We start from the raw sequence: 23308 nt of genomic DNA, 5'->3' as shown, positions 1-23308 counted from the left end.
TAGTACCCTGCTGTACCTTGCAGACTCTGGATCGCCCTGTAACTCCTCCTGCAACACAAAACAATAAGTTAGATTTTCCCCTTCCCCGTACCCTTTTTTTGGCCGTCCGCAGGGTAAGCGGTAGGGCGGGAAACAGTAGACCTGGGCGGTAAATTCCGTTCCGCTTGCGGAATTTGGGTAATTTCGCGTTCCGTGGAGAACGCAAAATTGCCCACATTTTTTCGTTCCGCGACTTCGCCAAATTCTTTGCTTGTTTGCGTTCTTAAAATGCGTGTTCGTGAGATATTTCCACCCGAGCAGGCAAATAGCAATTGCGCACAGGAAAAAAGCATCGCGAACAGACAATTGGAATTTCTACGTGTTCGCGTAGATTTTTTAACGTTTCATGGAGATTTGCGTAACACGATTACGCAAATTCCACCCACCCCTAAGAAACACCGCGACGGGCAGCAGTCAAGAGACTGCCCAGTGGGCGGGGGGAAGGATAAGTAGCCCTGTCCCCCTCCCACTGCCGGAAGTGACGCGGCCAGCAGACCCCTTTGGTCTCCCGCCCAGGGAGCCTGGGCAGCCAACTTCTGTGCCTTCCTGTGGCACTAAGGCGGCCGCCCTGTTGGAGGGTGCCCTACAGGGCCCACCGGGCAGCCTTGGCATAGTGCCAATATCAGCAACATTCATACGTTTTCATACAGCAACCTACATAAATAAACCACACGACACCTTCTTAGTGGAGAAATTTACTGCAGGTTTATTTGCATAACCAATATGCCCACATGGTGGGTTATCTTACGGGCGATCCCAGGGCAGACCAGCCCCTATGCTGCCTGCCCGCCTGATGAGCCAAATTGCACCGTGGCCATCGCCAATAGGTGATTACCAATCATTGGGAGGGGCTAACCCTCCCATCATTGGACCGCCAGTCCACTCCCTTGCCCAAAAGGTGGGCGGAGCATTCCAGGCAGCCCCCAGTTGCTCAGACCCACAACCGCCCGTCGGACTAACGAGGCGCCGTAGTTCTTTCAGGGTACACGCTAAGACATCCCTGGGTATCCTTGGCTTAGCACCCTTGTTGTGCTGCTGCAGTATAGTACCCTTCTGTACCTTGCAGACACTGGATTGCCCTGTAACTGCTCCACAGCTCTGGGGGTGGTCACCGTCACAACCAGGGCCCCCCACCAAGGTAGACACCTTTACCTACATCCTGCTTATTCCCGGGCCTCTCCCAGGATCAGCAAAAACAAATCCAAGCCCATACTGGACCGGGGGCCAGCATGCCCCTCATGGACAGGTGCCCCCATCCTTTTTCAACTCCCTGTGAACTTTGACCTGATAAAAACCAAAGCCCTTCTGTTCAGGGATAGATGCATAACTTACACCCAGGGGAATTCAATTCTGGCTGCAGGACCCTCCAACCCCGGAAAGTCAAATCATTGCCTCCCACCTGTCAGACCCCAGCGGTGAGAAGGGAGACACCGCCCCCCTGCCTGGGCCTCTGCTTCTACAGAAGCTGTTCCAGGCTTGCATAATTACACCACCCCTCCCAGGGTGGTTTACGGTCGACTGTCCCCTTAAATGCCTTGGGATTCCCATTGCCCCACCTGTTAGCATGTCCTGCTGAGTCTGCAACTGGGAAGGGGACCCAGTATCCGGGTACCAAACCTCGCCCAGCCCTTCATGTATATGCGCCCAGGATGACTTAAAACCAATAGATTGGTGTTGGTTCAATGTTAACATAGCCTGGCGGAAGAGCAATACCTTTGACAAGCCACTCCTGACAAGTGGCAATGGGGGTGGAAGTAAGATTTAACCAGCCCGCCTTACTTCCTCTTTCACTCAGTTATCTGTATATAGCTCTTGTCGAAGTATGTCCATCGCATTCAGTAAGTCACCACCCTAGGTGATGCCTTGCCCTCCCAAACTTCTGCTAGTATACCAGGGAGCCGCCAGGACAGTGTGAACCAAAGGGGAACCAAGTATAAACACCTGCCCTTTTTATAATAATGGGAATGACAAGTGTTGTATAATACTATGCAGCCCATTTGTGTTTAACCCAGGAATTTCCCTAATCTTATGGACCATAGCACACTCGCTGGATGACAACTCCCACAACCTGCATGGCTCCCAACCAAGGCTATAGGACGGGAGAATTTGCACATGATATTGTTACCCACCTCAGTGGTACTCGTTTCATTGACCTCAGAGGATGAACTGCTTAGTGGACCTACCCGGATCTGAACTTGAGATCAGCGCTCAAACCAAAGCCCCTTCCAGTTCCGCTGTGCCACCTGCCTGTGAACTTGAATCCCAGCGCAGACTTCAGGCACTATAACCCATACTTGAACCTGCCTGAGCTAGAAACCCACATCTAAACGGCCTGCCAACCGGCTAACCACCAACATTGCAGTCCGAATATTCGCTGACAACTGCCAAGGAAAATTCGCTTAACTGAAGCAGCTGGAACATGCCATCAATTAATCAATTTAACCTTCTATGACTGCAAAATGTGCTCTTGTGCTTGTCCGTATTAGTGGTCCCTCCCATCTATATCAGCCCTAACCTGGCAACCCGCACCCTCTTGGTACGGGTATACTCCCACCCCAGCTGACAGCAATCCGCCCCAGCTGACAGCAAGTGCCCATTCATGTGTAGCCCATACCCTTACGTATAACACTGACGGTATACCAGGGTATGATGAAACTCAGCTAGCTCTACTACTGAGTGCGCGTTGCACCATCACAGGTATGTCTTTGCCTATTCTGTTTCTGGCTGCCAAGATTGATGACATTACTAGCCCCAATCCCGGGCGAAATAGAAGGAAGCATTACTGCTAATCCTGTGAGCCGCTGCTGGTGCTAATGATGGTACCAATAGCCTGTTGAAACTAAATGTAATTCCCTTACTACTGTTGTGCAAGAACCCACAACCATTGACTCTCCATCGTTCACTACCTTCCTGCTAATAATGGTTTCCTTGAAGAATGTTGACAATTCTTATGTTCTGCAATGGAGGGACTGCAAGATCTAAAGAGTTTCTTGTAAGGTACACCTAGTTCAACACCCACAAAATTACCACTTTATCGCCGTGTTGCATGAGTAAGGGCAACCTGTCAAAGTATCCAAATGCAACCCAGAATTCAAAACTTACCCTGAATAGTAACTATAACTGGCATTGAAGAGTGGCAAACAATGCTAGGGCAACTCAGCAGCCTCCCTCCAACTTTCAAGCTGGTTATGTGCTCAAAAGACTGGTAACTGATAGCTTGTTTTCCTGTGTGCCCCCTGCTTGCCATCCTTACAAGGGGGGTGGGCCTTCAGGAATACTTAGCATACAGCATTCTATCAGTGCCTAAAAGACCTTTGTCGTGCTGCAGTCACCTAATGATTCTGGCCCTGCACTAGAGGCTCTCACTTCGGCCTTGGGTCAGAACAATTTGCCAGGAACATTGCTTAGCAGGGTGTGCTGCAAGGTTCTGCCTCCTGAGCCATCGCATCCTGTTATGTAATCAACACGCATCATTCCTCCTACAGCAAGCAGGATTATGGACTCCAAGAGACACATCAGGAGTCATAGCCACTACGCCGGGACCGGACGAGCTCACCCCAACCTACTGTTGCTCAGACCGCTTGCTTAATGCTCACATACTCACAGTATGGCAGAGACAAGAGAGGCTGTAAATTTTAAGTCCTCTGAGATGATCGTTAGACAGACCTGACAGGGAGAATCATGTGGAATGAGGTAGGGACCACCACCATCACACCCCGCCTGTGATCAGCCCAGGTGTATTTTGTCATGACCCCTACTAAGCCGTTAGAGATCACCATCAACAACTTGCAGTGGCCAGGTGGCAGGCACCCAGCGGGACCTTCAAGTCCTATTTCCTCACCCACTCCTTGCCGCCTGGCGGCACTCCCTGCTGCAGGTGTCTTGTTGCCACCACCGCTCGGCCCACTTGACCCGTAAGGATTTACATCGCTGAAGATGTGTGGTTACCTCTCATCGGGTCATATGTCCAAACAGAACTGACACATCTGCGTCCCCCTTCCGGGTGACGATCTAGGTTACTGCTAAGTGTCCCAGATCATGCAGTGCTCTATCCAACCAGATTATCTACTTTCTCTGACCGAAAGTGAAAGGCTAATGTATTCACCCTACCCAATGTAACCAAAAATTGCAAGTGGCACTTGTCAGGAGACATTCAACCTCTGTCCTTGAAGCACAGCAAACGTGGCAATTGAAATTACAGAGCTGACAAGCCTCAATTTCCCTTGAACTCCAAGTGTGACAAATGAGGCAATCCTGCCCCCCCTCCCAGGCTAAAAGGATGGCTTGGTCAGAAGGAAAGCTGACTGTAACCGACAAACCAAATCCTACCACAGGTAAGCTCACAGTTACTGCGAAATGGGTACCCTTACATTCAACAGCAGCCAACAAAAGACAGTCTGTTAGCCCTAGTGGCATCGGTTCAACTGCCTCACTCATAAAATTACCGGACACCCAACATGAAGCCCCCTCCCGTGAACCTATGCAAAGCTTTTAGGTTGGCACTGGGCAACATGCCTACCATCAGTTAGTGTAATTTCGGGTCGAATCAATGACTGTCCTACCGCTACTAATGGAGTCTTGGAGCAGACCTAAAACCATATGCTCGTGGGGTTGCACGCTGTGTATCAATTAAATAAACATACTGCCAGGTTCAAGTATGTAAATAGTGTATCACTGTGGCTTAATATGGCAGGGGAGAAATATGTATGGCATGGAGTTACTCTTGTGCGCACATGCTGCCCAGGTATAGAGCGTTGCACTTGATCGCCAGGTGTGTCGCAGATCGATCCATTCAGATGGTTAGGCACGGGGGATTGTGTGCCCGAAAGAAAAATAAACCAGGGGACAGTGATGCTCATTGGCGGGACCTCCCCCCTGAGGGCAGACCACTAGCATCTAAGTACTTACTGCATGCAAATGTATGGTCCAGCCCCAAATTAAGGCCGAGCTGGCTGCCACACTAGCCAGCTCCTGAGAGGAGCCCCTCCGTTGGCCTGGAGCCCCTGAACCCAAGACCTCCCTTACAGCACTGCATTATCCACAGCGGGCCACCGTATTCAACACTGGTAAGCCTGGGCAAACTCGGGCAGTCCTTTGCTTCCTCAAGTATATTTACATTTGCTGTGGTTCATCGCATGGTAGGACATCCGCAATGCATGACCACCAGAAAAGCATGTAGATCCGGTGGCGGTTTTAATAACTTAAAGAACCAAAGGCTGTGTAAAGAACAGGACACTGAAATATTTGTCACTTGAGTGGCATAATACTGTTCGTGAATACCACCTACTCCTTATAATTATATATTGCCAAGCTTCCCTTCCCTAACATTTCTTGAAGTCATCCCTATCAAGTAACTTACATTTTCTTTTTTTTTTTGTGCCCAAGTAACTGCCTTTAGTCTTTCTTTGCACTTTGGCGTAATAGCCAGTGCAAAGCTGCAGCATAAATTTAGGTCCCTGTCTGGAACAATAAAAACCCCAGCATTTTTATCGGTAGCATGTATCCAATATGTGCTAGCTCTGCCTTTCATATGGCGGGTGGGGCACTGGATCTTTGCATGCCTTCAGGGCTGGACTAAGAATATTTATTTATTTATAGAGTTTTATATAGCGCAAGCTATGACCCGAGATGTTGGGTATCAGAGGCTTTACATGAGCACCAGTTCCGTTACCTGAGGAGATTAAGTGATTCGCCCAGAATTCCAGGATGTTGAGCATCGTTGCAGAGACTACAAATCGTGTGCTAGATTTTAGACCCAAACAATGTAAGTATTCTATCCTGTCATCCTTGGAGCATCCATGGCCTTCGATGACAGAGACCCTCCCAGAAACTTCCCAAGCCCCTTGTAGGCCCGCCTGCCTCCCTCGCTGCACCCTGCAGCCAGATGTGCAACTACATACCTGCACTCACCTCAGGCGGCCACCTCCGTTTGTCCCACACCTTGCTCCTGTCGTGCTGCCAAGAAAAGTAGCATCTTAGCTACTAACCCTGAGCTTGTGCTGGTGGACATCCAGACTATACCAGGCCCCTGACGCTATAAGAGTGGCTTGGGCAACAGGGAATAGAAATTCATTACATAATAAGTTGATCGATGCCTGTTGGTGAGGTCATCTCTAAAATAGACAGCGCCCTTGTGGCAGGCTGTCAGGGCGCTGGTGTTGAAATTTCGTGGCGGGCCCTCCTCTCTAGCAGAGGCTCAACCATGACGCAGGGCCCAGAAAAGGTCTGAGCCATTGAAAATGGGTGTGTGCCAGTTGGCAGCAAGATAAGGCAGACTGAGTAGATGCAGGGTGCCCAGCTAGCGACATCCACACTACGAGCTGCCACCCATCCGTGGTCTATCGTAATGTCAGCACTACCCAGCCTTGTGCACGGACAGACTTCCGGCTGGCAAGGCTTTCCGAATGAATTTCCATTATAAGTAAAAGTTGGTTTCCTCATAGCCTGCCTGGCATATAGCAGAACGATACTTACAGAGCACCCATCTCCCTCTGCAATATTTAAGCAAACTAACACGTGTACAATAATGTTGTCCATGACCAGTGGACCCCTGCTTAAGTTTTACCCAAGATCCCCAAACGGAAAACACTTTTTTCAACCAATATGGCATCGGTCTAATCTGTTCTCCTCTGGCACGATCTTAGTAAAACTGCGTGGCACCCACCCTAAAGGACATTTAAGACAATAATATTCCTGACATTACATATTCTTTCAAGCTTAGGAATGGTAATACGGTGCTGCCGTGCCACCCGGTGGCCTATATAGCTTGAGGCGCCAATGCTGTGTCCGACCCTTGTGGAAGGTAAACCCGTTTTAGGTCTTTTTCCCACAATTGACTGCCCTCGAACCAACTCCAAACTGTCGGCGAGTCGGGGAATGTATAACTAGCACCCGATGGTGCAGTTTTACCCGCCTGTCACTCAGCTTCCCCTCCCTAACATTTTAAAGTATTTCTACCTGCCCCCAACCTGATGGACCCCAGCCTGCCCTATAACAGAACCGAGGCCCAGGCCCCGGGGGGAGGTACCACAACGAACGCCATGCTTGCATTTTACAAGCGAAGAGGGCATGCCGAGTGAGTCGCCCCGAGTAGCATGTGACCAGGTACACTCCCCTGCAAATCTGCCTGTGTCTCCAATTAATCAGTGAGCGTGGCACCCATCTTTTGTACCAAGCGTGCTCCCACACGAGCTGTCCTGCACTGAACGTGGCTGCACTGTACTTACATCGACACAGCCTAGCTGTTCCCCCCCACGTCTGACAGACCCCAAGGTTGACCCTCAGTGCGACCTTCCCAGTATGCTCTTCCTACTCTGAGCCCGACGATCGCTCAGCAGGAGGTGAGGACAGCATGCGTGGGGAGACTCCCCCTCCATCCGGGGCCACGGGTCGTCCGAAGACAAGGTTTTCCAGTTCGCTGCCCACGGGGACTGTTGGTAGCGGGTATCGCTCTCTTGCGGTGAGTATGCACTCGAACCCCGCACTATTAGTCCCACCGAGCAGCTGGGGTCCCATCGTGCTGCGGTTGCCGCTTCAGTTAACCTGAGCTGCATGGCAGAGTGGGGGTGGCTGAGTGAAGGACTGCTCGCCAGTTACCGCCGTCAAGGGGGTCATAGAGCATTCCCCCTACGGCCTGCTGCAGGACAGCCTACAATACTCTGTGTGTGCTCTTCCGACCAAAGCGTGAACAAACTGTATACATACCATCACCCTTGGGAAGAGGCGGCGTGGAGGCAACGTGAGTCGTTGTTCCCCCCATTGTCCCACATGACTACCCGCGAGCTGAGGTACGGCGGACGCACTCCTGGAGCCCCGAAACCTGATAAATCATGGCGGGTGATGGGGATCCACCAAGGGTCACTGCCCCGCTTGGTCCCCCTTAGGCCCTGAGGCAGCGATGCCGTCTATTCAGAAACGGAGGGGGGGGCAGGCTGCCATAGCTCGCTGCCCTCCGCCCCCTCACTGGCCTGAGTTCCCAACTGCCTGACCAGACAAGGTGCGCCACGCCATGCCTGCGCAGTCCAAGCTGACCACCGCCGCAGGCCCCCACCCCTAGTCACCCAACTGGAAGGGGTGAGAGCCGAGGGCTCTCTGTTTACGCCCCCACCTCGCACGATCTCCTACCGCCGGACCCACGGGGCTGGAGGATAACCTCGCAGTCTCCATCCCCTTCAACCACGTGTCCTACTCAGCGCCTCGCTCGCCCGCGAGAGCTGGCCATGACGGGGGGGTGGGTAATGGCGACAGCCCTGACTCCCTTGAGCTGACCAGCCCTCCATCCCTAGCGGCAGCACAAGGCAGTGGCAGGGCATAGGAGAAGACTCAGCCGCCACGGGACCACATGGGAACGGGGCTGGGGCAATGCACTCACCGCTTCTCAGCTCCGAGGGATCATAGGTCACGTCTAAACAGCGCGACGGGCAGCGTTCAAGAGACTGCGCAGTGGGCGGGGGGAAGGTTAAGTACCCCTGCCCCCCTCCCACTGCCGGAAGTGACGCGGCCAGCAGATCCCTTTCGTCTCTCGCCCAGGGAGCCTGGGCAGCCAACTTCTGTGCCTTCCTGTGGCATTAAGGCAGCCGCCCTATTGGAGGGTCCCCTACGGGGCCCGCCGGGCAGCCTTGGCAAACTTACACCTGACCAGATCGGTTTTGACCCTAGTCACATGAATTCCAAGCAGTGGCGTAGCTGGGGGGAGGGGGCAGCGAGCGCAATGTAAGTTTTCTCTACCTCTTCATCACCTGTCACCACCCCTGCTCGTCATTGTCTTTCACCACCCACCCCTCCTCAACCGCTCTTACCTGCATGGCCGTCACTGGGCGGCAAACTAAAGGATCGCCCCGGGCGGCAATATCTCTAGCTACGCCACTGATTCCAAATAATTTCACCCCATCTCTCATGTACGCTTCATCAAAGAGGGTATTCTCTTTAAACACAGCTGTACCGCCCGTAAGTGGGAATATCTCTAACTTATCCCAATTTATCTGCAACTCGGCATACCCACGAATTTAATGATGTCTCTATTTACAGGAGCTACATTAGTCTCAGGATGTATCACATATAGCAGAAATCTTCTGTCTTGAGAGACACCAAAAGGGCTCTACCACCAACACAGAGCCCACTGCAATGGTGATACTCATGAAGAAAGCACACAGGAGGCTCCACTGTAAATGTAAAAATTAAGGCGACAGTGGGCAACCATGACATGTTCCCCATTGAATAGATATTCCATTGAATTACAGATTGTTCATTTTCTATGTGAGGTCCCGCATATAAAGGACTTATCAGCTTCAGAAAGTAGGTACAAAAGGCCATACGTCCAATCACCTCCTGCATAAATGGCTATTGCCAAGCTTCAAACTCTTTTTCAGCATGTAGCAGGATGGCCACTGCTTTTAAGTCAAATGCAATTTGATGCAGCACGTCCACCAAAGAGCATACATTGAATACTGCCAGTCTCGGAGATATAAACATAGATTGTTCTGCACTCTGCATCAGAGGTTGCAACCTCTTTGCCAATAATTTTGTGAGTATTTTATTATCAAGATTTAATAATGTGAGCGACCTATATGAAAAACACAGACAAAGATTTCTGCCCAGCTTCGAAACAATAATGGTCATTGCCTCCAATAACGATGGTGGAAGCTTGCCTGTAGCAGCTTTATTATGAACTTCTTAAATATAAGAGCCAGTATACCAGAATAGTCTTTATAGAATTCCAAAGGGAGGCGATCACACTCAGAACTTTGTCATTAGGAAGACTGGCAATAGTGCTCCTGATGTTACCAACCGTAAGGGGGGAGCTAAACATCTTTCACATCTCACCCTCAATCCATGCGACCACTACAGCCTCAAATGCTCAGAAATCATGCAAGTAGAATGTTTTGTTCAGTAGGTACATAAGCATTCATAATATTGCCTAAACACTCAAATATCAGATGGTGATGTGTTATAGACTTTTTTTTATCTTTTTTACGTATTTCTTTTTGAAATTTTATATAGGGCTGACCTGGCCCAAAGGCATTGGAGCCCTTTACAACAGTAGCAGGATACAAGGGTACAGTGAGTTACAGTTACAGTAGATGCAACCAGGACAATTGCAGCAGTTGGTTAAAGGTCGCACACAGTTAAAGCATCGATTAAGATGGTGGGGTCACATAACAAAGGTTGTTTGTATCCTAGGGCCAGATGTAGGTGGCCATTTACCGGCCGGTAAAAGCCGATTTCGGCCGTTACCGACTGGTAAATGGGTTATTGGGATGTAGGGGGCGATTTTTACCGAATCGGTAAATTTACCGAATTGGTAAATTTACCGATTCGGTAAAATACCGAATCGGTATTTTACCGATTCGGTAACTTCTAGATGTAGGTGGGACTCTTCTGAGTCCCACAGGCCTTTCAGATTCGGTATTTTACCACCCAATCCAATTGGGTGGTAAAATACCTAATCCAGGTGTGCATGCACATGTGTGCATGCACACCTATGCCATGTGACAGACAGACATGCCCTTAGGGCATGTCTGTGCGCCACATGGCACACATGCCTGTATTTGGGGTGCTAGAGGGTGTCAAAGTGACACCCCCTGCACCCTTGCTGGAATCGGTATTTACTGAATCGGTAAATACCGATTCGGTAATGCCCATTGATTCCTACGGGCTTCAATGCCCATAGGAATCAATGGGCATTACCGAATCGGAATTTACAGATTCGGTAAATACTGAATCTTAACGATTCGGTATTTACCGATTCTGTAATACCCACATGCCCCCCCCCCGCCACCCCCCCCTCTATTTTCCACTTCTTAAATACCGAATCAGTAAAATTCGGTATTTAAGAAGTGGTAAAATGAAATTACCTACATCTAGGCCCTAGTGCAGAAAGTACTTCAGTGTAATTGAGGGTGATTAACCAATTTGTCTGTGAAATAGAAGGAGCTTGAGGTTCTTTTTGAAGGTGACTATTCAGGTGGTTAGGCGAAGGGAGGGAGCTAAGGACTTCCAGATTCTTGTGGCACTACCAGAGATTGACTGGTTAATGTACTATTCTCGAATGAAGATGGGGGTGTTCCAGGAGCAGGGATTGAGCATTTCTGGAACATGTATTTGCTCTAAAGATTTTCAGTTTCTTGTTTGGGTAGGAGGGTAAAGTATAGCACTCTGTGAGTGATGCAGGCGGTTTGTAATTGCCGTGCTTCAATGGGAAGCCATTGGAGGGTTAGGCTGGGGAAATATGGTCAAATTTCTTGAGGCCTATAAAAAAGCCAACTGCTGCATATAGTGTTGCTCTCAGTCGGCCTATGTGAATTTTGGGAAGGCCTCAGAAAAGGGTAATTCCATAATCTAGTATGGAAAGAACGAGAGACTGCACCACTTTTTTGAGGTCTTGTTCTGGAATCAATTGCCAGATGACCACAAGCTGACTGAGTTGATGTTGTGCGTGTTAGGCCATGGCTGTGATGTGGCTGTGTAGATTTACATGATTGTCAAGGGTGATACTAAGCAATCTAGCACTCTGGACAATGGACAATGGCAGGGCAGCCATCCATGGCGGGAAAGTTAGCCATTCGTGTACTGGGGTGTTTGCTTTCGGAGGTGAAACAAATTCTGTTTTAGTTGGGTTGAGGTTTACATGGTGGTTAGACATCCAGCTTTAAATATTTAGGAGCGTGACTGAAAGGAGAGCAATGTCTTCAGTGGATGAGATTTTCATGTATATTTGCATGTCCTTGGCATAGAGTTTCTGAGAATCACACTTAGTGGTTCTAGGTAGAGGTTAAAGAGTGTTGAGGAGAGGATCCAGCATTGAGGGACCCCTTGATGTATGCTGACTGGTCTCTAGAATGAGTTGCCCATTTTCACATTTTGAGAATGGTTGGTTAGGTATGAGGAGATGTGCCTTCACGTCCCATGTGTTGTTCTAGAGTGCAAAGAAGGAGGAGGGTGGGTTAAGGAACTGCGTAAATTAAAAGGATTTGAACCTTGTGACCTCTTGAGCATGATAGGTGACACCCTGGAACGGGATGAACTTAAACTCTGGCCCATATTTAGTCAGGAGTATGGGCTACACAGATCCCAATGTATTAAATATGCACAGCTGTGCCACACATGGTAGGCAGAGGGCATACCATGCACAGACTTACCTGAATACGCTCCACTAGAGGAGAGACTGCTACAAGAGGAGCTTGTAGGAAAGGAGATTTCTATTATGTTAAAACCATAAACAACAATATGCCAGACACCCTGGGTAGACTACGGGAGAGGTGGGAGCGGGACATGGAAACCTTGGAGGATGCTGACTGGGAATTGGCCCTAATGCACCCCAGAGAGGTAGCCATCAAAGGTAGATTGAGCTTTGTCCAATATAAAATCCTGCATAGAATATACTATGACAGGGAGAAATTACACAAAATGGGCAGGTCAAAGACACTATACTGTCTTACATGCAGGGATGTTACGGATGACTTTTACCACACGATATGGGCTTGCCCCTCCATACAAGCCTATTGGGAGGATGTCGTTGGAGAGCTGGGGAAGGTTCCGGAGGTTTCACTAACGTTGACCCTGGTTTTTTCATACTGGGGATCCTGAGTGAGGTTGATATTAATAGAACCCAACTACTATTCGCCTCATTGGATCTGGCTGTGGTCAAGCAAGACGTCGGGGGTGGAGGAGAGTCCCATGACACAGGAATGGAGAAGGGGGAATTGATCTTTATATGACTGCCGAATGTACTATATATGTGAGCAGGTGATGCCCTAGAAAATTCTATAAAGAAATGGGGTCCATAGAGGAGTTACTATGGGCTGGATCTTTGGGACAACGCATATAAATCCACACCAATGACATCTGATCATGTTGACAATGTTGCACCTGGGGATCTTTATTAGTTGGGACCACACCATGATGTCCTTGTTTTTGGGCCAGGATATGAAGATAGGCTCCAGGGAAAGTCAACAATACCTATTGATTCTAACGAGGTACACTGGTGATGATGGGATGCTGTCATTGAGGGCTCAGTTTTACAAAACTGAAGTAACTGTTCTGATAGTTGTATGTTTTTGTTATCTACAGCATGTCAATAAAAATAAAAAGATTTATAGATAAAGGGTGCCCATGAAGGTCCAGATGGTTGACAGTGTCGATTGCAACAGACAAGTCCAGGAGGCAGGAGTTACCGGAGTCGAGGATTTTTAGGGAGTCATTTAGAATGAGTTAAAAAAATCCTTTTGCTAGCTCCCACAGACCATGTTGCTTGTACCTACAGCCAAAACTAATAAACAGAATTCACTCCACATTTGAAAGTAGATCTTTAGTCAGCATGCTTTAATTGATTTGAGATGAATTTGATCAGCAGAGATATAAGTGTTTGAAAAAAGTGATGGATGGGCTTGAAAGAGTAAAGACTTATGTGTATCTTGACAGTGGAAAAGCCAACTGTGGTTTGCGGATATCTTTTACACTGTTTGAATAATATGCTAAAATATGGCAGACACTTAGAATTACTTTTCATATTTTCAATTTTATACACCTCAGTTAAGGACGGGGTGCAACTTAAAAAGTGGGGTGCAAACAAGTTGCTAATAAATTTGGCTGTGTGATGAATCTGCACAAAATTAGCAGAAAATTGAATGGATCACTTTTCTATTAGTATGTCAAGTTATGTGTCATGGTGGAGCAAATTTAATGGGGGCGGTGGGTTCAGTAAAATTGTAATATGTTTATAACTTTGCCATTCTTTGATCAATCTGAATAAGATTTCGCAAACAGTTAGCAAGTTACAATTAGTGTAGGAAGTTCAGGTTTTGTGAAGATCCACTGAGAGGGGCAAAGTTAAAGTGGTAGTAAAAAATACCAATTTACTAATACGTTTAGCACCTTATGAATCTGCATGAAATTTGGCAAATATTTAGCATGTTTAGCCTTTTCTTGGTATTAGTTGAGAAAGTGTTTAATTGGAAATAACAATTGCACTGTGCAACAAACCTGCACAACATTTGGCAGAAGCTTGGAAGGTGTGATTTTCTATGAGTATGGCAGGTTTTGTGCTGACCCATAATAAGGTGGGGAAAGTTAAAGAGGGGGGCAATTAAACCTACCTTTACTTATAAATTTAGTGTTTTTGCTGAATCTGCAAACACACAAAAGGTGAAGGGAGGAATGCTGGCAATAAGTCTAACCACTGTTAATCACTCGGTTAGCATTTCAACCAATCATTCTTTTGCCCACCATGCCACTCCAGTTTGGACCCAGCCATATGTAAATCAGTCTTGACCCTGATTCAATAGGAACAATCCAATCCACACTGACAGGCCCGGTTCTCCCTGAACTGGAACACAAGGAACCCAAGATCAGTTTTGCCGTGATTGGGGCTTGTCAGAGGTGTGTAGTTTGGCTTCAGTGGCACAGTGAGAATTGGGAACACCTCTGGGCATACCCCTAAATAAATCTGCATCAAATGTTGGAAGCAAAGAAAAGATTGGTAACACTCAGACAAAAAGGGTGCTCAGCAAATCCGGGGTATATAAAGGTCAATTGTAAAATGGTGCTTCCAGGGAAGAGGATGCGGTTACCAACATCAACTGTCGGGCGAACAACAAGCTCCAGGCAGAAACCAGCTTCCTCAGAAGTGTAGACAGTGTCCCTCTCTGTTTCACACGACACCACACACCCAGCGAGTATATTTACACACACAGGTTTGAGTGGTCGCCAAAAAAGAGAGAGACCAAAACCCATAGGTCTCCTGAATAGAAGATAGGGCAATCAGGAATGACAAGCGAATATGACGCAGTATCCTGCAGAGGAGAGAAGAAAACAAAACACACAATAGGGACCTTAGTAAACTCAAAAAGTTAACAATAAGGAGCTTAACTAGATTTCTGTACTGAGTGTGCTGTAATGCTCTTACCTGCCCAAAGATTGTATCAAACCCCATAGGTATCCATGGAATAAAAGTAATATACGAACCAAAAGAAGGGTAGATACTTTGGTCTCTCCAGACAAATGAAATAGTTCCACATGAGAGTTTTATAGTCTTGAATCCTCTCCCAAATCGAAGAGTCCAACAATTAGTATTGCAGAGAAGCGATGATCCTCGCTGCGCAGGCAAAAACAAAAACAAAGTTCACAAAAGAAAGTCTGTCCACAGACGTAGGCGTTTTCCCCAAGGTTAAGTAAACCGGCTATTTTCACCCGGCGTACCATAGAACTAAAATGAATAAGTGAAGAAAAGAAAACACGTCGGCACTTGTCTTATATTTCAAACAAAATGCCGAGAGAAGCTGCAGGCTTCCACAGCGTTCAGGTCCGAGGGTGCAGGGAAGCAGAGGAGAGACTCACAGGACAAGGCAACGCTTCCTAGCGCCACACCTGTGAGCAGTTTAAGGCGGCGGAGGAAAACCAGTCTTACATCCGGCGTTTGCAGAGGCAAGAGATTCAGACAAAATGCCGTAGAGAGAAAGTCCTTCGATTTAACCGCAAGAGCCCACGCGGCCGTGCGTAGCTCTAGCTCAGGGAGGAGGAGGAACACGAACACAAGTTCAAGGGAGCAAAGGATAGTATCGAGGATACTCGGGTCGGGACCCAGGCAGGAATCCAAACGAGAAAACCAAGCACCGCCAGGAAGAGGGAGGAGGCATATGAACCTCCCAGTCTGCATCTGATTGGTGCAGAAAGGAACATGGTCTCCCTAGAACGCCTCAAGGCATCCTGGGACTTGAAGTCCATGTTAGGCTGAAAGCACATCACAACACACTCTGAACAGGCCCTAAAGACCTAGGCTATCCCTAAGAGCTCCGGGTTCTAACATCAACAAGGTTTTACCTCAATAAAACCACAAAGCAAGCAGATTCCCTCCCGAGCACTCAGTTAAATCATTTTATAATTAACAAATTATCCATAAACACTTCAAATCTTTATTGGCACAGGCACAAAAGTCAAAATTATGAATCCGATATCCCGGAATGGATGTTCCAACAACGTTTATTACTTCACATTGGGGTTCATTCCAAAAGACATATTGTATCTTCCAAACGATGCAGCCAACACGTGTTTCGTCATGATTACTGTACACACATTGACTTCCTCAGGGCTGTTTATTCTGCATGTTCATAATACATAAAGAATCTTTCAGTGTTAAGTACCATCAGAACCATCTATTTCGTATAGAATTCCAAATCGTATCTCTGTATAGTCACTGTTACTTGGAGTACATCATATCCACATCTGTACAATATTGTAATACAGATCCTCTCTATTCCAATCTCGGTGCACACCACAATTCCGCACCCACGTTCAAATTTACAATATCCACGTTCAATATCGAGAGCGACTATCATCAGTCCCGTGAGTCGGCGTTGCACCTCCGTACTCCAAGTAACAGTGACTATACAGAGATACGATTTGGAATTCTATACGGAATAGATGGTTCTGATGGTACTTAACACTGAAAGATACTTTATGTATTATGAACATGCAGAATAAACAGCCCTGAGGAAGTCAATGTGTGTACAGTAATCACGACAAAACACGTGTTGGCTGCATCGTTTGGAAGATACAATATGTCTTTTGGAATGAACCCCAATGTGAAGTAATAAACGTTGTTGGAACATCCATTCGGGATATCGGATTCATAATTTGGACTTTTGTGCCTGTGCCAATCAAGATTTGAAGTGTTTATGAATAATTTGTTAATTATAAAATGATTTAACTGAGTGCTCGGGAGGGAATCTGCTTAAATGTTGGAAGCAGTTAGCAAGTTATAGCCAGTTATAGCCAGTGCAGGTATATTTGATTTCGTGCATATCCAAATGCACGGGCGGGGGAAGAGGGAGAAGAATGGGATAGTCAAAATAAACAAGTTACTTCCATTAGACACTGCACTTTCTAGTGGATACTTCATTCAACCACAGAGTTCTCACCTTTAGAATATTCCCAGACATCACAATAAAATAATTAAACAAAAGAGGCTAAATCGAAGAAGAAAGGAGTGTGTTCTGTTTAAGACTTGACACTTGTGCACATGTTCGAATGGAAGAAAGGCTACTTACTCTCAGTCAAACTTATCAGCCGTTTTGTATTCTCTTCTAGAGTTGTGTGCCAAAGATTGACCATAATAGAACGAACACCGGTAAGACTTAGCAGGACTGCAGTTTCAATAGGCTTTTCCAATGATAAATACAGCACACTAGGAAAAAGCAAAAACAACAAATGATATTTGTTAAACACCGTTAATGTGAAATGGGTATGTTGCAGGACAAATGAAACAGTTATTCACCAGACTCCACAGGTTCTTTTCCACTTTCTCGAAGTTTGTAAAATTGAAACCAGTTAGGAAGAGGCCAAACCTACATATAAAAGTTTACAAATGAGGAATCCATTCATCCATGCATTCATAAGCATCACTATTTCTACTAGCTATATTCAAACAAAGCCAGAGAAGAGCTGATATGGGAGAGCGAGCACTGATAATATGCAGGAGGCCATTGACTAAAGTGAAAGGGTTGCTGCATTGGGTGACTTGTATTTTTTCTGCCTCTGCATTTTTACATTTCACGCTAACTGGTGACATCTCACTGAGCAAAATACGTTACAGGAGACCGCCTAAGTCAGAAGTAACAAGCATTGGCATAGCCAATAGGTCTCGCCTTTGGGACCTTGTGTGTTTAGCCAGAACTTTTGGCTATGTTGTAGAGCATTGTGGCTGCTGTGTTTCATGATGAAAAGTTATAATAAAAAGCGTTAAGCATTTTAGTTACTTTTATACAAACCAAGACAACATTAAATACAACTGAACAACCTGATTAAAAAATGATTTTAACATAAAAAAAGTCTTCTATTTTTTTTGTAGTTGCAGTGCTGGCAACTTCTTTCTGCCTGTTCTCATGCTTGTTTGTTATAATTGTTTTTGATATGGGGGAGCGGGACATAAATAACGGGGGATTGGAGGTTGGAAAACAGATATTTAATTAGAACACGAGCAGTGGATGAACACTAGGGGAGAATCAACAGATGCCAGATTTCAAGGGCAGACTGACGTGATGCTTAGGTGATGCTTAGGTGTGTGTAATTATGTGGCACTGAGTGGTAATATGTGGAGTCTATTTATGTTGCATTAAATATAGTAATTGTGACGTGTGATTATGTGGTAGTGAGTGGTATTATGTGGAGTGTATTTATGTTGCATTGAGTTCAGTGTAATTATGTGGTGTGTAATTATGTGGTACTAAGTGGTGATATGTGGAGTGTTTTTTATTGCATTGAGTAGAGTGTAAATATGTGGCGTGTTATTTTGTGGCACTGAGTGGTATTATGTGGCGTGTAATTACGTGGCACTGAGTGGTATTATGTGGGGCGTATTTTTTGTTGTATTGAGTAGAGTGTGACTATGTGGCATGTAATTATGTGGCACTGAGTGGTATTATGTGGAGTGTATGTTGCATTCAGTAGAGTATAATTATGTGGCGTGTAATTATGTTACATTGAGTAGAGTGTAAATATGTGAGGTGTAATTATGTGGTACTGAGTGGTATGTGGAGTGAAATCATGTTGCATTGAGTAGAGTGTAATTATGTAGTGTGCAACTATGTTGCACTGAGTGGTATTTTGTGGAGTGTATTTATGTTACATTGAGTAGAGTGTAAATATGTGGCGTGTAATTAGGTGGCACAGTGGTATTACATAAAGTGTATTTATGTTGCATTGAATAGAGTATAATTATGTGGCGTGTAATTATGTGGTACTGAGTAGTATTATGTTGATTGTATTTATGTTGCATTGCGTAGAGTGTAAATATGGGGCATGGAATTATGTGGCACCGAGTGGTAATAAAATGGAGTGTATTTGTGTTGCATTGAGTAGAGTGTAATAATGTGGCATGTAATTATGTGGCACCAAGTGGTATAATGTGGAGTGTATTTATGTTGCATTGAGTAGAGTGTAATTATGTGGCTTGTAATTATGTGGTACTTAGTGGTATGTGGGGTGTATTTGTGTTGCATTGAGTAGAGTGCAATTATGTGGCATGTAATTATGTGGCCGTGTAATTATGTTGAGTGTATTTATGTTGCATTGAGTAGAGTGTAATTATGTGGTGTGTAATTATGTGGCACTGAGATGCAGTGGTCTGTGGTGCACGGAGTGATACTGTGGTGGCGCGGAGTGATGCAGTGGTGGTGTTGCGGAGTGATGCACTCTCACTAGCATCTGTTACATTTTGACGGCCAAATATAAATCACAACTTGTATAGTTAGGTTACAAAAATGACTGTTTTTCAGCATTAAAAAAATCGCCTCAATAGAAACTATGGTTAAAGTTAGAGGGAAAGACAGATGACGCATCTGTACTTGGTAAAGTAGCGTCTCACTCACATGAGCCACACACAGATTTTATGCAGTTGTCTCCTCACACACCTTGGTGCTTTTCCATTCAAGCTCCTCACTGCAAAAAAGCCTGTTTCAATCAATGGCAACACTGAGCTTTTTTTTTTTTGTCCTAGGCAAACTGCTATCCAAAAACAACAATGCACAAACCCAGGGTTAAACGCGGCAGTTATTCCCAACAAAGAGCCGGCATGGGAGTGAGCCTCATGAAAATAGAGGGCACCAGCGCAGTCCATTCAGCAATGTCAATGTGGGTTTATCCGCCGTTGATCGAGGCCTGCCTGATCCCTGCAAGCATGCCAGGGGCTTATGCGAAGCATGCCGGGACAAAGCATGGTCATCTGGGCTCCCCACTCATTTATTGTGGCTTTCTGATTACTACTTGTTAATTAGGTGTCATGTTACCATCTCCCAAGTGCACCATGTGCTGCAGACGTCACTCATAATGGAGACAGCCAGGAAGACCAGAGGTGGCAAAGGGCTTCTTCATAAGCACAAACACCGACACACTTTACAAAGGACGCTACGAACGCATTTCTTAAATGACATGTATTTATTTGAAAGCTTAAAATCCATAAATTAGGGACAGGCACATTAAAAAAAACAAAATTCTACCATGGCAGGCGCCTGTGCAGAGAACATGCAATTTACAAAGAACCCACCAATGCCTCCTCGCAGCTCTGTTTCGATTAACTGTCCCCATGGGATGACATTTTGCAACGCATATAAATATAACTGCAGGGCTCCCTGCTAAGTGGGCTGCTCTGACAGGTTAGGTATCGGACACTTTTAATCACACTAATACCTGGGTATGTGTACTGATAAATGGCCAGTCAGAGGGTTTGTTTGTACGAAGAATTCGACTGGACCAGTGGTGGGCTTAGCCCCGGAAAGTGTGTTCGTACCAACACTTTGTTACATCGAGTGACTGTGGCGACTGAGCGGGACTGTCTTCTAGAGTTTGGGGAAGAGGCGAGTTATACACGTGTCTACAATTGTGTGCGTTTCCCCAGGGCTGTTTGCCTGGCTGCATAGCTGATGATCCTTCCGGTTTGCCCATCCGTAAAATCAACACCCAGGTCCCCAGTCTCTTGGAGCACTTCCTTTGTCCTACATGGCCAGCCCAGCCCCCTGCTGGATTTTTAAAAGTACATCAGGCAAAAATCTGCTCACGTTCAACTTCGGTCATATTTACTCTGTGTTACAGAAATTCCCTGCTGAGGTAACGCCTGTAGACGTGGGGATTAATATTAGTAAATCTAGCCCAGCTAAGTAAGCCCTTCATTATAAGTTAGGAGCATGTATATGATCAACCCACATTTTTTTGCAGAAGGTTTCCACCTTGCGCTCATAAGAGATTTTCTCAAATTGCACTCGCATCCTTGTTTTGCACAGCTATTTCGGCCATGCTCTATTCTATGGTAAAACCATGCAAGGAGGAATACTTCGTGCTGAAATCTTTTTCACATGTTCTTCCCCAATGCAGGTCACAAAAAGTGTAACTGAATGTAAAAAAAAACGACTAAAAACCACACAAAAAAGGTATTCCATCAGGGGGTGTATTGCACCCACAGTACCGTTTCCCTCACCATAATGGATGCTGTAAATGTAGACAGGGTCTACCCTCTGAGAAGCACGAAAACTACACACACAGTAATAAAATAGCTCAGCGCCTTTACACTGCCATGTTTAGCAAGAATAAATCATAGCTGTACTCATGTAAGTTGGTTCAGCTGTTTCCAGGGAGAACAAAAACAAGCGTGCGCGCCTCGCGCCACAGCATGGGGGAGGGAGGCCTGCGCGATTCCATTGCGGAAGCAGTAATTGCTACTGTATGGTGGCGCTCGCTCCCGCAAGGGAATCGCCACACGTGTACGCGTTGCCATTGAAGACAATGGAACGCGTGCACGTTTTAGCCTGATAAAGGTAATCAATGGCTTCAGGTCTCTTTCCTAAGCAGCGCATGCGTGCTGCGTAGGAGAGACCTAAAAAGCCTAGGGATGTCCCTGGACTACCAATTAACCATGGCCTCCTAAGCAAAAAAGGTGTCTGGCAGCTTTTTCTGCCTTTTGAGATCCCTGAGAAGGGTCCTGAAATGGCTTCCAGCAGAATCACTCAGAATCATGATTCAAGGTCGAATTTTATATCACATTCATTATGACAATTCCTGGTACTTAGTAATAAAAAAACTCCAGATTATTCAAAATGCCACCGCCTGGATACTGTTAGTCAATCAGAAAACACAAATTTGGTAGTGCTGCACTCAAAACTCTTCACTGGCTGCCCATAAGTTGCAGAATACAATTCAAGGCACTATGCATTCTACACTGGGCAAAACACAGCACAGGCCCAGCTGTCCTACATAAACTGGCCAACCCCTACCATGCCAAATGGGTCCTGAGATCAAACAATCTTGAACTGCATTTTGTCCCCAGAATAAAGAGAGCTAGAAATGGGTGTAGGTCTTTAACGTACCTTGCACTAAAGCGTTGGACCTCTCTGCCTACCAGTCTCAGAAAGGAGGACAACTTCATCATGAGTTTCAGAAAAAAACTTAAAATCTATCTCTTTCCCTAAATCCTAAAACTTTTAATTCGCTTACTCCATCCAATCCAATAATGCTGGGAAGCCTGATTCTGGGAAGCGACGAGCTCTACAAATCTTGGAGAATAGAATAGGTGCTAACCGTCAATAGCCTGGCGAGTCTTTGCATAAAGAAGTTCAGTCCAAAGTATCGTAAGACTTTGACAGCTTCAAGAAAACGGATGTTGCCGAATGATGGTTTTAAATTATACCTTTATTTGAAAGCCAGAACCATCCCACTAGCTGAGGCGGATGTATGACGTTACAACTCATACTTTTACAACGCATGCCATTACAACAAATTTTTTACAACGCAAAAACTTTTACAACGCATGTATTTACAACGCATGTTTTTACAACGCAGGTACCTTTACAACGCATACCATTACAACGTAAGTATTGGTAAGTATATATTATTTTTTTTTTATTTAAAATAATTGAAAATAATATAATTTAATTTACTTTAATTTAATTTTATTTAATTGATTTAATTTAAATTTAATTTTATTTTATTTTTACCTTATACCCCTGTACCCCAAAAACCCAAAACTGACCCTGAACCCTAAAAATACCCCTGTACCCCAAAAACCCAAAACTGACCCTGAACCCTAAAAATACCCCTGTACCCCAAAAACCCAAAACTGACCCTGAACCCTAAAAATACCCCTTTACCCAAAAACCCAAAACTGACCCTGAACCCTAAAAATACCCCTGTACCCCAAAAACCCAAAACTGACCCTGAACCCTAAAAATAGCCCTTTACCCAAAAACCCAAAACTGACCCTGAACCCTAAAAATACCCCTTTACCCAAAAACTGAAAACTGACCCTGAACCCTAAAAATACCCCTTTACCCAAAAACTGAAAACTGACCCTGAACCCTAAAAATACCCCTTTACCCAAAAACTGAAAACTGACCCTGAACCCTAAAAATACCCCTTTACCCAAAAACTGAAAACTGACCCTGAACCCTAAAAATACCCCTTTACCCAAAAACGAAAAACTGACCCTGAACCCTAAAAATGCCCCTTTACCCAAAAACTGAAAACTGACCCTGAACCCTAAAAATACCCCTTTACCCCAAAACTGAAAACTGACCCTGAACCCTAAAAATACCCCTTTACCCAAAAACTGAAAACTGACCCTGAACCCTAAAAATACCCCTTTACCCAAAAACTGAAAACTGACCCTGAACCCTAAAAATACCCCTTTACCCAAAAACTAAAAGCTGACCCTGAACCCTAAAAATGCCCCTTTACCCAAAAGCTGAAAACTGACCCTGAACCCTAAAAATACCCCTTTACCCAAAAACTG

General features: G+C 45.8%; 1 protein-coding gene across 1 annotated transcript in view; it reads right to left on the bottom strand.

The window, feature by feature from the left end:
• Positions 1-23308, bottom strand: part of CFAP46 (cilia and flagella associated protein 46) — a 1487057-nt gene that overhangs the window by 38527 nt on the left and 1425222 nt on the right. The window contains exon 59 of the mRNA XM_078643461.1: positions 17082-17218. Within this exon, the coding sequence (XP_078499587.1) occupies positions 17082-17218 (137 nt within the window). The remainder of the gene's footprint in view (positions 1-17081; positions 17219-23308) is intronic.

Source organism: Lissotriton helveticus, chromosome 5_1 (assembly GCF_964261635.1).
Source record: "Lissotriton helveticus chromosome 5_1, aLisHel1.1, whole genome shotgun sequence".
NCBI classification, from domain to species: domain Eukaryota; kingdom Metazoa; phylum Chordata; class Amphibia; order Caudata; family Salamandridae; genus Lissotriton; species Lissotriton helveticus.
Note: the sequence above shows the minus strand (reverse complement) of the source record. Positions and strands in the feature narration are given on the sequence as shown.